Source organism: Rhinolophus sinicus, chromosome 5, assembly GCF_057876585.1.
Source record: "Rhinolophus sinicus isolate RSI-liver-muscle chromosome 5, RSI-T2T, whole genome shotgun sequence".
NCBI classification, from domain to species: domain Eukaryota; kingdom Metazoa; phylum Chordata; class Mammalia; order Chiroptera; family Rhinolophidae; genus Rhinolophus; species Rhinolophus sinicus.
The window spans coordinates 59,856,677-59,869,204 of record NC_142505.1 but is presented as its reverse complement, the minus strand read 5'-3'; the positions used below and the strand labels follow the sequence as shown (position 1 = coordinate 59,869,204).

The following is a 12,528-nucleotide window of genomic DNA, read 5'->3' as shown; positions in this document are numbered from 1 at the left end:
GGAGGGAGGAAGGCCTTTGCACTTGCACCTGGTGGAGAGGGCAGGGGAGGCTTTGATCCCCAGCTATTGTTGGGGAGTGTGAAAGAGCCGGACGCAGGCTATTCAAGCTGAGGTCAGCCTTCCAGCCCTTGCAAGGCCAAAATAACAAGGCTGGGAACATTCAGGCTGAGCAGGCCAGAAAGAAGAGAAAAGCTCAGCAGCCAGGGCTGGAAGCAGGGAGACAGGCACACAAAGCCACAGCCCTGAGTCCCCAGTTTTTCAGTTTGAAGATAATAGGGAGGAACCCGTTGAAAGAAGTCCCTTCCAGCAGCAGAGTCTGGGCCCTTTGAGCTTCTTGCTGTAAAGTAAAGGTCAGAGCAAGCGTTTCACTTGGCGGTCAGAGCTCCCTGCCTGCTTCCTGGCAGCGTCGATTCCTTCCAACGGCTCTCATGGGAGCCAGTGCAGCGTCCCTGTCTGCTCCTGGCCCATGTCTGCAAGGGCTCGGAGAGGAAAGTATAGGAACCGAGAACCTAGGAGAGGGCTGACCGTGGCAGAATGGGGGCCTGGTCCCAGGCAGGACCTGCCCTTAGAAGCTGAGGGAGGAAGCTGAGCCACTGGCTTGTGATTTGCATTATTGAGGAGACTTGGCTGAAGCGCTGGCCTCATCCTCTCATTCTGGCAAATGGGTCACAAGTCTGACTCGGCACCCACATGTCGTTCCTGGCTCAGATTGAAAAGGTGGGGGCTCCAGGCTCCAAACCCACTCCAGTTACCAGCATGGAACTGGCCCCTGGGAAGGCCCCAGGCCGGAGCCTCTTTCTTCACCATCCTTTTTCTCCACGTGCCCTTTGCAGGTTCTCAGTCAAGTCCAGGAATGGGACTCTAGTTGATGTGAGAGCAGATGCGAGCTTGTGGAACCTTTCTGGCTGATTCTCAGTGCCAGTGGCCAGATGTCCACTCTTTAGGGGTGGAATACAAACAAGGCTTTTCCCACGTGCTATTTGCACACTCTCTATCCCCTGGGGCTCAGTCTTGGCCGACAGGAACAGCAAGGTGGAGCTGGGCTAGCTGCTTGCTCGTAGCATGTGTCAGCTTTGTGGGCAGGCTGAGGAAACCAGGCCGCACTGCAGCGTGTGCAGCCCTGAGCTCCCCGTGGCTCAGTGGGCGCAATTCTGTGATCGTATGTCACAGCTGGACGCCTAGATGTTTGAGCTTCACAGTGGCAGACAGGTGTCCGTCTGTCCCTCCAATTCATGTTGAAGAATGAGTTGAGAACTCACACTGGATGGTGAGCTTTCTGTCTGTCTTCTCCCCAGGGATCTGGACCACAACGAGATTTCAGGCACTATAGAAGACACCAGTGGCGCTTTTTCGGGGCTCGACAACCTTAGCAAGCTGTAAGTATCTCACATTTGAAGTTCTGGGGAGCTCGTTTTATCTTCTTTTATTTGGGAAGAAAAATCTGGATCAGAGAGCAGGAGAGACACCCAGCCACCTGCTGGTCAGTGGCATGACCACGGCCATGGGCATTGGTTTCTTTAGGGCTGAAGACCGGGTGTCTGGAGGCCTGTCGGGTCTTCTCCCATTTAGTTCATGACCGACATGAAGACAGACAATTTTTTTGTTGTTCTTTGCACAAAGGAGTCTTACACAATTTCTAGAAATTGTATGAAATGTCTAAAGCCGAGTAACTCTTGAAGGTTTTGAGTCTTCGGTCAGTATTTTTGTTGTTGATCATAATCTTAAACAGAAACAGTCGTTTACCAAGGGTAGTATAGTAGCTATTTTTTATTCAAGGCTTCTGGTGTTTTTGTTTTGCTTTTCTAAAGCTCCTAGAACTTGACAGTTATTCTCTGAGGTGCACGCACATGCTCGTGTGTGTTGTCTCTGACAGTCTCGTGAGGGCAGGCTCCACTATGCAGCCTCATTGCAGTGGAGGAAGCAGAGCTGAAGGGATTATGCCCAAGACCACACATCTGGGAGGCAGCAGGGTCAGGATTTGCCCGTGTGGCCCCAAAGCCTGGGTTGTATGTCCCTTGCCCCACCCTCTTTCTCTCTGCGTCTCCCCAGTACTTCGTGCAGATGCCACCCAAGGAACATACAGGAATGGGGATTGGAGCAATTATTACTGCTTAGCAGCCTCTCAGAGGGAGGGTTTGAAGGAGACCAGACAGAGAAGGCAGTCACCAGTGGCTCCATCTCCCCGAGTCTGTCCCTGACAGCAAGCTGCGGAGAGGGTAAAGTAAATATTTTGAAAGCAGCAGTGCAGCGTGAGGTGTAGGAAAGCCTGTGGTGGGGAGAGTCTTTCTGTACAGTTAATGTTTTTGATTTGTGTTGCAAAGGGAGGTTCTTCACACCTTTTATACTCTGAGAGTTCTGAGTAAGAAGCAGCTATTTGGGCTTTCTGAGGATTGTCTCTTCTCGAGCATCCTGTATTCTGGCGGCGTGTCAGTCAGAAACGCCTGTCAGTCTTTCCTCTTCTTCCCTAAAAACATGCTCCCTCCTCCCTCACCTCCTGGCCCCTTTAGCCAGGTCAGAGGCCTACCCTGCCCCGAGGAGCCTTGAACTGGGTGGGCATTGGGCTGCTGGGGCGTGGGGACCCTGGGCAGCCATTTGGCACACTCTGCACTGCGATTCCTCAGCCATGACTAATGGATGGAGGGGTGGGGACAGTGGATGGTGCCACCGAGTCCTTTGCAGGGCATGTCCCTCCAGTGGAACCTGGAGCTGCTCTTGGGTGTCATGGCTTCCAGGAGGCTCTTCCTCCCCCTGTGAGGGATGGCTGGCCCTGGCGCAGTGCCAGGGCTTTTGGTTCTGCATAAACCATGCTCATGCTTAGCCTGGGGCAATTACTTCTAAAGTCCCAAGAAATTAGCACAAGCCCCTGCATTCCTTGTTTGCACTGTGCTGTGCCAACGGGCACCCCAAAAGCAGTGGCTTCCTACCGACTGGGTGCTGAGACTCAAGAGAGCTTGTTAAAATACAGTCTCCAGCCACCACCGTCCCTGCTCCCCCCTCCCTCTTGACCCCTCCACTGATCAGAATCTTGGGGCTGGAGGCTTTGTACCTGTTTCAAAAAAATGGAGAGATGCACGTAATTGGGCGAAATTGGAGCAATAATAATTCCTTCAGATGATGAAATGTCTGCAGTCAGTTATTAGGTGTGATGGTACGGTGGTTATGTTGCCAAGATGAAGAAGAAGAATCCTCTTCTTCTTGGATTAAAAAAAAGGGTGTGATGCCTATGGTTTGGTTCCCAGTCGTCTGCTGGGCTGGGGAATGGGAAGTGGGTAGACGGGCACGACTGAGTGGTGATTGCAGCTGTGTGACGGGCACGTGGGGCTCGTGACATTCTTCCGTCGGCCTGTGAAGGTGTGAAATCTTCCACGTTAAAAGGGAGAAAGAAAAGCAAGTGCTTTCCTGTGATTCTGGTGCACAGTTCTGGAAGGTGTTGAGTAAACATTGTAGGGGGGGGGAGGAAGGAAGGGGCTCCTCCCCACTCGGTCTCCTCAGAGCACTGCCTGGGGACTCCTTGGCATGGTCGTGGCTGAGAGACACGGCCATGCACCACATTGCCTCATCTGAGTGGCCTGGTGGCAAGTCTGTTGGGATTCGTTAGAAGTGGGCAGCGTGTTAGCATAGAGAAGGGTTGCCCCTCTAGAGCTGTCGTGTCACAGGAACATTCATCATGTGGTGCTGCCATCGGTGCTCTGAGTCCCTGTGACCTGCCACGGGCTTGCCTTTGACGCACTCTACGGGTGGTGTTCAGGGATCCCCTTAGAACGGGAGGGGAGGGACTCTCTGGCCTTCACTCAGTTACTCAGAACCCAGGGTCCTTCTCGCCATTCAAGAAGCCAGACCTTAAATATTGTCTAAGAAAGGAATGAGTAAGTGGCAGAGCCGTAAAAGGTTTCCACTATAAAGATTGGATTGGTGTTGCCCTGCCCTTAATTTTGTGGTTTTGAACACAAGTATCTTCAAACTGGAGCTTCGTGGCAAGGCCAGAATGTTCCTGACTCTTGCGAGTGCCTTTCTCCCTAGTTTGCCTGTGATTATTATACTCACCCACCATGACCCCCTTCTTGAATATTTATGGGCCCCTGCTGGGGGCCTGCACGGTATCATCGCATGTGAGGGGGGTAGAGAGAACTTCTGGAGCACAGACTAGCGGCAGAGAGGAGATGTAGTCTCTTATGTACAGTGGGTGACGCACGTTCTTCCCCCAGGGTTCCAGCTCTCTCCATGACATTCCTCGGAAAGGGGGGTTGAATGGCACGGGGGGGGGGGGGGCATGCGTGAACGGGGGCATAGGCAGAATTGGATTATGGGGCCAAGCCTCTGGCTTTCTGTGGCGTGGAGTGGGCCCAGGTGGGTGCTGCCCCCAGCAGGGAATGACTGCCCCACCATTCTCAGCGATACTCACTGTGGGGGGGTCGGGGGGGCTGCAGCCCCCAGCGGGGAATGACTGCCCCACCATTCTCAGCGATACTCACTGTGGGGGGTCGGGGGGGCTGCAGCCCCCAGCGGGGAATGACTGCCCCACCATTCTCAGCGATACTCACTGTGGGTGGGGGGGGGGGCTGCTCCTAGTCAGACGAGCACTCCCCAGGTCTGCAGGATGGCTTCAGCAAGATCCCAAAGACCTTTGGGAGCCTTTGGCTGGGCTGGCCGGGGGATTCATGAGAGGATTTGCTCCGAGTGGGTGGTGTGGCAAGATCAGGCCAGCTGTCCCTTCTCCGGGAGCCGTGGATCAGATACGGGCAAGTCTCAGTTGCCCCTGTGGGACAGAATGAGCACCCTTCTGGCCGGCAGTTTAGCTCTGCTTTCTCTGCACAGCAGCCTTTTATTGGAACTGTCTCCGTCCCCCAGCCCCGGCCCTAGATGTCTGCTGCAGGAATATAAGGACCGATTTTAATCACAAACACGGTGACGAGCCCCCACGTAATTGAGAATTTGAGAATCTGTTTTATTGCTATTGTCACCATTAGAAATAACAGTCTGCTCTCCTTGTAAAAGGGGTCAGTGTGATTAATATTTAATGGATGAAATAAAGCATAGCTTTTTGCTAGATCTAGTTCACGGGAGATCGCGCTACACAGTTGGATACGTTTTACTAGGACCTAGAGGATGCAGGGCCCCGGCCTGGGGAGCTGAGTAAGTGAGAAGTTTGCAGCATTCTGGAAGCTTTGAGTCTCAGTGCCCCATGTGCCGTTATTTGTTCAGCCCGTTCTGTGGTTGGGGAGCCTAAGCTAGCATGGTGTCTGTGTGTCTGGTTTATTTGTTTTCAAATAAAAGCTTCAGATTGAGAGAGGCTGTGGAAACCCTTTCAGGATGAGATTGTTTTCACATCCATGCAGACTGCCTACAAGAGAAAGAAAAGGCAAGGGGTCTCTGGCCTCTGTGCCCCTTCAGCCTCCCGAGGCAGGAAACAGAGCTGGCTTTGTCTGGAGGCTGAACTCAGAGTTACTGGTGGGGGCTGCTGCATTGGAGGACCCGAGAGAAGGAGCCTGTTCCTGATGAAGTGGGGGCATCGGGAGGCCCTCTGGTGTGGTTGCCCCAGAAGTGGCCATGCGGGCTTGGGGTACCCCAGGAGCAGGTTGAGAGAGCACCTCCTTCTGCGGCTCCTGGCGTTGACTGGGTCAGGCCCACATTTGACCCGTCTTCCTGAAGCTGGGAATTTGTGGAGGTTGCCCAGGGGCCCTTTGCAGCTAACATTTAAGCTGGGCTTTGCCATCGTTGAAATTCTCCAAAGCTCACATTTCCCTTCAGCAGGGAGGCGGGTCTGGTGCTCACTGTTTTGTTCTCATGGGCCCTAATCTTAATGTAGGTCTGAAGGTAGAGCTGGCCATTACTTGAAATCTTTCTCTTGATTCTCAGATGAGGAGTCCTCCCCGCTCCCCATCCTTGCTCTGAGGGGCTGGACCAGGCTGGCTTTCTCCAAAGGCTTCTGCCATAACGTCTTGCACCTGTTGCCCAGGAGTCCCTGTCCCAGACCTGGCCATTCTGAGATTCCCCAGGAGTTGGCTCCCAGCAGTCCACGTTTTGAACAAGCCCTGCAGAGAACCCTGGTGGGCGCCGGAGCCCCCGGAGCTGACTGACAGCATTTTCTCTGGGTGCTCGTTGGAGGTTTCCTGTGCTCATGGGACTTGGAGGCAGCACCCTGGCGGCCTCTCCTCAGAGTACCTGCTGAGGAGGGAAAACTGAAACCTGGATTCTTTTCATTCCCAATGTCCAGCATACTTTACGTGCCACTCCTTGCCCCCACCTGGTCCAGAAACAAACGTTGCTTTGGATCACACAGCCCCGAGGAAGAAGCACTGCTTTCTTGTGTATTGCAGGGGGGTGATGGCGGTGGGGGTGGGGCCGATTTTGGTTCCTAAGGAAACTCCACAGTTACTGCTCAGGTTGGGATTAGAATTGCCTAAAGCAGGACCTTCATGGGTAGGCGGCCCAGGGGTACAGGCAGTAGCTAACCCAGGAGGGTTGAGAACATGTCTGTCTGGGATTTAGTGAGCCTGGACCCATGGCGTCATCGACAGACAATCGGGGTTCTTGCGAAAGAGGCCGAAGCACTGTGGCCTGCAGGCCATAAGGGGTCTTCCCGTGGGTGGGGGTTGCAGTCCCCTGTGGAGCTACCTCAGGTGTAAGAGCCAGGGAGCCATCTCCCTGGATCCCCGTGTCCCTGCCCTCTGCTTGCCGCCTTTAAACCTTTATGCCCAGAATACAGTTTCCAGAAGTGGGGGGTAGTTTTTGGTTCTGGAATTTCCATTACCTCCTCTAAGTCTGCTTCCTCGCGCTGACACAGTGATCGTTCCCTCTCCTACGAGGCCATGGCTAAATGTCAACCCCCCCCCCCCACCTTGGGTGGTCCTTGGAGAGAGACGGCCGGGGCTGGACAAGGTGATTTCCACTTAAAATCGCAAGGGGCCTTTTTTAGGCGAGACAGTGCCTGCAATTCCAACCTGTCATCACTGTTAAATTCTAATAAAGATAAAAGTATTTCATTTCAGAAAGGGGAAGGCCTGCATACTTCAGCCCCGTAAGCTCAGCGCAGGTCAGATTTCCACCTGCCTCTCACTGGACAGACTTATCAGATAGCACTCCCCTAATTGTGTGTTCTCTTTCTCCCAACCCTCCCTGTCTCTCCCCGCCCTCCCCAACGCCCCTCCCGTTTTTGGATGTTGGGAACCTGCAGGACGCTATTTGGAAACAAGATCAAGTCTGTGGCTAAGAGAGCGTTCTCAGGGCTGGAAGGCCTGGAGCACCTGTGAGTATCTTGTCAGACCTTCCCTGAGCCTAGGCCTGCCAAACGCGGCTGCGGGGAAGTCTGCTAGCAATTTAATCACATCTTTGTAAACCGAGAAACAGGCGATTTGGAAACGCCAGCTGCTTCCTTCTCATTATAAGGCGGCTTCAACTTTGGCCTTTATTTCGCCTATGCCAGGAACAGTTACAGAACATATGGCCAGTTGGTGAGCTCCCAATTAGTGCAGTTGGTGTTTGGATAAAGCCCTGCCACCCATCCGGCCTCACCATGGCACTGGCCCCTGGTTACCTTCCCATCCCGAGCCGATGCGTTATTTTGGGCCAGACTAGTCCCTTCTCTCAAGCAGCTTAAATTTGTTGGGCTTCGCTGGGAGGTTTTCTCCTGCTGTGGTCGCTCAGAGCCTGGATGGAGAAGGAGGGAACAGCACTGAGCTGTTTGCGTTGTCACCATCTGAGGTGGATGCCTCTCATACTTGATTCTTCCTTTATCTTGTCCTTGAAGCAAGTTTGACTTGGATTCTGTGGGTAAAGGTTTGCATGTTGACTTGCTAAAGCGGCCTTAGCCCAGCTTTGATGCGGCCGTTCAGTCTGGCTTGCTTCCAGAGTCACACCGTGTGCTGTGTCAGCCTGTGTGAGACGGTGCCCTTTACAGTGGCATTTGGGGGTCAGCCTAGTACCTGGGGTTCCCTGGGTAAGACCAGGGCTGTCCTGAAAAGACCCTGAGCCTCAGCTCACACGTGCTGACTGCAAGGGTACTGGCCTGCTCCGCGTAAGTAAAGAGTGTTCTTTTGCAGGAACCTTGGAGAGAATGCTATCAGGTCTGTCCAGTTCGATGCCTTTGTGAAGATGAAGAATCTCAAAGAGCTGTAAGTACCTGGGATTCAGGGCCCAGTTTACACGAGTAGAAAATTTCAGAGTAAGAAGCACCTTACTTGCATTATGCCTTGTTTTATGTAATAGTTGTGATTGTTTATAGTTGTAAGTTAAATTGTCTTTTTTTAAAAAATGCCCTGTGGGGGCTTATTATGAATCAGGGGTAAGCACACTTTTTCTTAAGGGGCCACATTATAAATATTTTTAACTTTGTGAGCCATAGGGTCTCTGTCATGGCAACTCAACTCGGTTGTTGTAGCAGGAAGCAGCCATAAATAATACATAAGCGAACGTGTGTGGCTGTGTGCCAGTAAACTCTCATTTACAAAAACAGGCCATAGGCCTGCGGGCTGTAGTTTACTTACTACTGTTCTGCATGATGTGAAATAAACTCTCTATGACGTATAGAACCATCCCTTTAATTATGCCAAGGGCAAGTTTTCATCTTTTGGGTTTGCTTGAAATGAAGGGCCTATATTGAGAGGGGCTTCTTTAAAGAACTTGGTGGGCTGTGAGCAGGGCAGAGATACCTGTGGGATGGTCACAGATAATTGTGGGGTACTGAGGTGGTGCCCAGCCCACATCTGTCTCCAAGGCCCCCTTCATAGTTCATGGCGGTGGTGGTGCCACTGCAGACTGTCACCGTGGGCCCTTGGGTAAATGAAGAGGGTTAGAAGAGTTGACCCATGTCCTCGTCTGAGGCAGAGGAGCTAGTGTAGGTATTCAGGTAGCAATACCCAAGTTTCCTTTCTTCTTCCTACACATAATCTGATTCTGGAGTCAACAAGTCCTACCATAATATTAGTTCCCTAAAGGTGTAGCTTTTGGTTCTTACAAGTGTTGACAAAGTGGCAGATGCCAAAGGATGGCCATCTTTGCACCCTGACCTCATCCTTGCTCCTGAGGCCACTCCCGGTGAACCCTAGATTCTGGGGGAAGGGGGTGGCATGGGAAAATAGGGAGGTGCAGCCCCCATGGTTGGAAACCAAAGCAGGAAGCAGGCCCCTGGTGACACTCCAGGGTAAGTGAGGGGAGGAGAGGGGACCCGGTATGGGCTTACCTCCTCTCACCTGTGACCTTCAGTTTGCTGGGAGATTCAAGTCTGCCAGGTAGATGCTCTTTTTCAGAAGGGTCATGACCTTAGAATGGGAGCCCACAGAAGGCTGGGTACACGGGTAGATATGTGATAAGCACACAAAGCAAAGCAAGTATTGTAAGTGGTGAGTGAGTGTTCACAGTGCATTTCTTTCAACGTTTCCGTTTTGAAACTTTTCAAATATAATGTTGGAAGTAAAAAAGATCTGATTAAATGGGAAGAGGATATTTTGAGAGAAAGAGGGAAGGACAGGGAGAGGAGTTTCCTTTTGGTCTCCTAAAAATTCCTGAGGCAGTTTTCTAGTTGGGATTAACTGGACCCTTCCATGTGTTTGGACACCCGCAGCCTCCCCGCCCCAGATGCTTCTGTGAGGTTCTGGAGGCTCCGCTGGGCCCTCTGCCTGGGTTTCCCATCAGTCACTGCCTGTGCCCAGCTGTGGCTGGCCCTGGGCTCAGCCCTCTGATGGGAGAAATGGTTAATTCTGCTTGGCTGTTTTCTTCCCTCATCGGATCCAGGCAGGTTGTGCTGTGCACTTAGTCACCCTCTGGGTGAATTTCCACCAGCGATGATTAGAAACACACTTTGAGTTGGAATCATGAAAATGCATGATGTGAGCCAGCAGTGTCAGGATGGCTGGAGGCGGGAGCCGTGGAGCCTGTGCCTGTTAGCAGTTGACAGGGCTGCACGTTCAGCTGGTGGAGGAAGTGGTGGGAGTCTGCAGAGCGCTGGGGCTGCCGGCGATCGCCTTCCCCAGTCTCTTGGCCTAGCCTTTGTCTTTACAGTCACGTGTGTGTGCATGCGTACACGCGTGCATGTGCATGTGTGTCTGTGTACATGTGTGTGCAAGGCAGCTCAGGGGCCAGTGTCCTCACTGTCTGGCTCCATTTCCTCTCCATCTGTCCTGTTGGGCCTAACTCTTCAGGAAGCTTTCTTTCCACCCTGAGTGCCCACTAGCTTGTGAGGTCTGGACACTGGTTTGAGATGAGTTTCATCGTAGAGGAAGAAGGAAATCCTCAGGGGACCTAGGCCTAACAAATACACTAAGTGTGTGGCATGAGTCTTAACCCTTTCCACATATGTTTCTGATCAAGGACAAATTGTCAGTTTTCCCCCCCAGTTTGTTCCTATGGCTCCAGTGCAATATGTCCCTGTCCCCGTGTAAGTGCCTAAAGTCTCACAGTGATGGCCCAGTATCTTCCTCTAGACTCATGTGCAGTAGCTCCAGGCTTTCCTGCTGACTACACAGAAAGGGGCCTCCGGGATGGGGAGCTGGAGGTGCTTCTGGCAGGAGGAGAGTCCTGCCCGCTCCTCACCTAGGCTGATGAGTTGCCCAGGGCCAGGCGGCAGCCTTCCCATGCTGCGAAGCTCCCAGAGGCTGAGCAGGAATCAGCCATGTCCCTGTGGTCAGCTGTGAGAGCCCCGCTGCCCCTACAATAACTACGTGATAGAACAGCCCTCCAGTTAGCTCTAAGCACAGAGCGACCTGACCATCAAATAAAAGTACAGAATCTAATGCTGATTCTAAGGTCTAACATGGGCAAGCATCCCAGTTATAATGGCTTTGAGATCAATTATTTCAGTCTTTGAAAAAGCACTTCCCAAAATGATTTTGATAAGTTAAGACGCCTAACTAATCTGGGACCGATGAGGACCAGGAGGGAAGAAATTTTACTTACTTTAGTTAGCCTTGGGTTCTCAGGCTTCAATTTCATTCTTCCTTGCTGTTCACTAGGTTTATAGCTTCTCTGCTCATTAGAAGGCCAGCGTGAAATAGAAGAAAATGAAAAAGCGGCCCGTTTGCTTGTTTTTTTTGACAAGTTAGGAAAATGGTGGGTGGAGAAGGAGGCTATTGCCATAATACTGGCCCATGTGACACTGTGGAATTCCTAAGCACACTCGCACCCCTTTCTGTCCCCATGTACTGGAGATAGATTTTTTAGGGGAAGCCCCGTCTTCATCCGTGCTGTGGGCTGGCCGCCACTCTTTAGCTCATGGCCTTGCGGTCCTCCAGGAACAGGGCAGCTAGACTCCTTGGCTGACTTATCTTCAAGTGACTCCACAGGAAGGAATGTCCACTGAGATGGCAATTCCGATTTCTGTTTAAAAAGCTGATCCTCAGTTGCTGAGAAATGAAAAAGAAAATATTCTCTGTTTGGGTTGGAACCTCACAAAACCAAAGTTGTGCGTTCTCATGCTCCCCGGGCATTGGCAATTAACTAACGAGTGCTATTTAGGGAGTGGGGCCGAGATCTCGTCTCCTGAGTAGCTGGTGTGGAGATAAATACACAAACAAGAGCGAAGCGCCTTGGCCAGGCTTACACTTGGGAGAACACATGCAGCTTTGCCAAATAAAAAAATAACAGTCCTAGAGAAATAGAGCCTTTCTCAGGACTTGTTTCGGAATTTAGATCAAAGTCTCAGATAGAATTTAGAAGCTCCTGGTGGCTTACCAGGAGAGTGGGAACAAGCAGAGAGGGGACAGTGCCACTCCTCTCTGTTGGATGGTCAGAGGCCCGATAAGTTAGCCAGCGGTCACATAGGAGCAGTGTCTGTCTTAGAACATGTATCAACTCCAGTGGTGTCAGCATGACCTGGGAGCTTATTAGCGATACAGAATCTTGGGTTCCACCCCTGACCGACTGAGCCAAAAAGCTGCATTTTACCAAAATGTCCAGGTAGATGATTTGTACTGCTCTGCGTCATTGGAGAGGAACTGTAAGAAAAATCACTTCCCATTACAGCTTGCAGCAGTGAATGACAGAAGCTGCTGGGAGATGCTCGATCGTTCTGTATTCTGAGAGAGTATTCCTTTTTTGTCCAGTCACACCTCAAACGTCCCTTGTGTTTTTCTTTCAGCCGTATCAGCAGTGACAGCTTCCTGTGCGACTGCCAGCTGAAGTGGCTGCCCCCGTGGTTACTGGGCAGGATGCTGCAGGCCTTCGTGACAGCCACCTGTGCCCACCCAGAGTCACTCAAGGGCCAGAGCATCTTCTCTGTGCCACCAGAGAGTTTCGTGTGTGGTGAGAATGTCTTCGTGATTTTGTTTATGAAGGGAAGGAGGCCAGGAGGAACTAACTGTTCATTGTGGCAGTGATTCCTACGATCAGGGTTAAACCCCAACCCATGGTTACCAATCAGCTGCTGGATGCAACTCATTTTCCACTGAAACCGCACACAGCGCTTACTGTACAGTCACCTCGTTATGTGGTTCCTGGAGTACACACATTCAATCAGAAGGGAGCATGAGCTGCTTCAACTACACATCAGAATCTTCACTTACAGGAAGATAGCTGTGTTGTTTCTAGAGGGCTGTG

At 51.8% G+C, this 12,528-nt stretch overlaps 1 protein-coding gene across 3 annotated transcripts in view; it reads left to right on the top strand.

Moving 5' to 3' along the window:
- The window catches only part of LRIG1 (leucine rich repeats and immunoglobulin like domains 1), a 116,404-nt gene that overhangs the window by 89,260 nt on the left and 14,616 nt on the right, over positions 1-12,528 (top strand). For all 3 annotated transcript variants that reach the window (XM_019757174.3, XM_019757173.3, XM_019757172.3), the window contains 4 exons: positions 1,296-1,376; positions 7,175-7,246; positions 8,040-8,111; positions 12,071-12,234. In XM_019757174.3, coding sequence (XP_019612733.2) covers positions 1,296-1,376; positions 7,175-7,246; positions 8,040-8,111; positions 12,071-12,234 — 389 coding nt within the window. The remainder of the gene's footprint in view (positions 1-1,295; positions 1,377-7,174; positions 7,247-8,039; positions 8,112-12,070; positions 12,235-12,528) is intronic.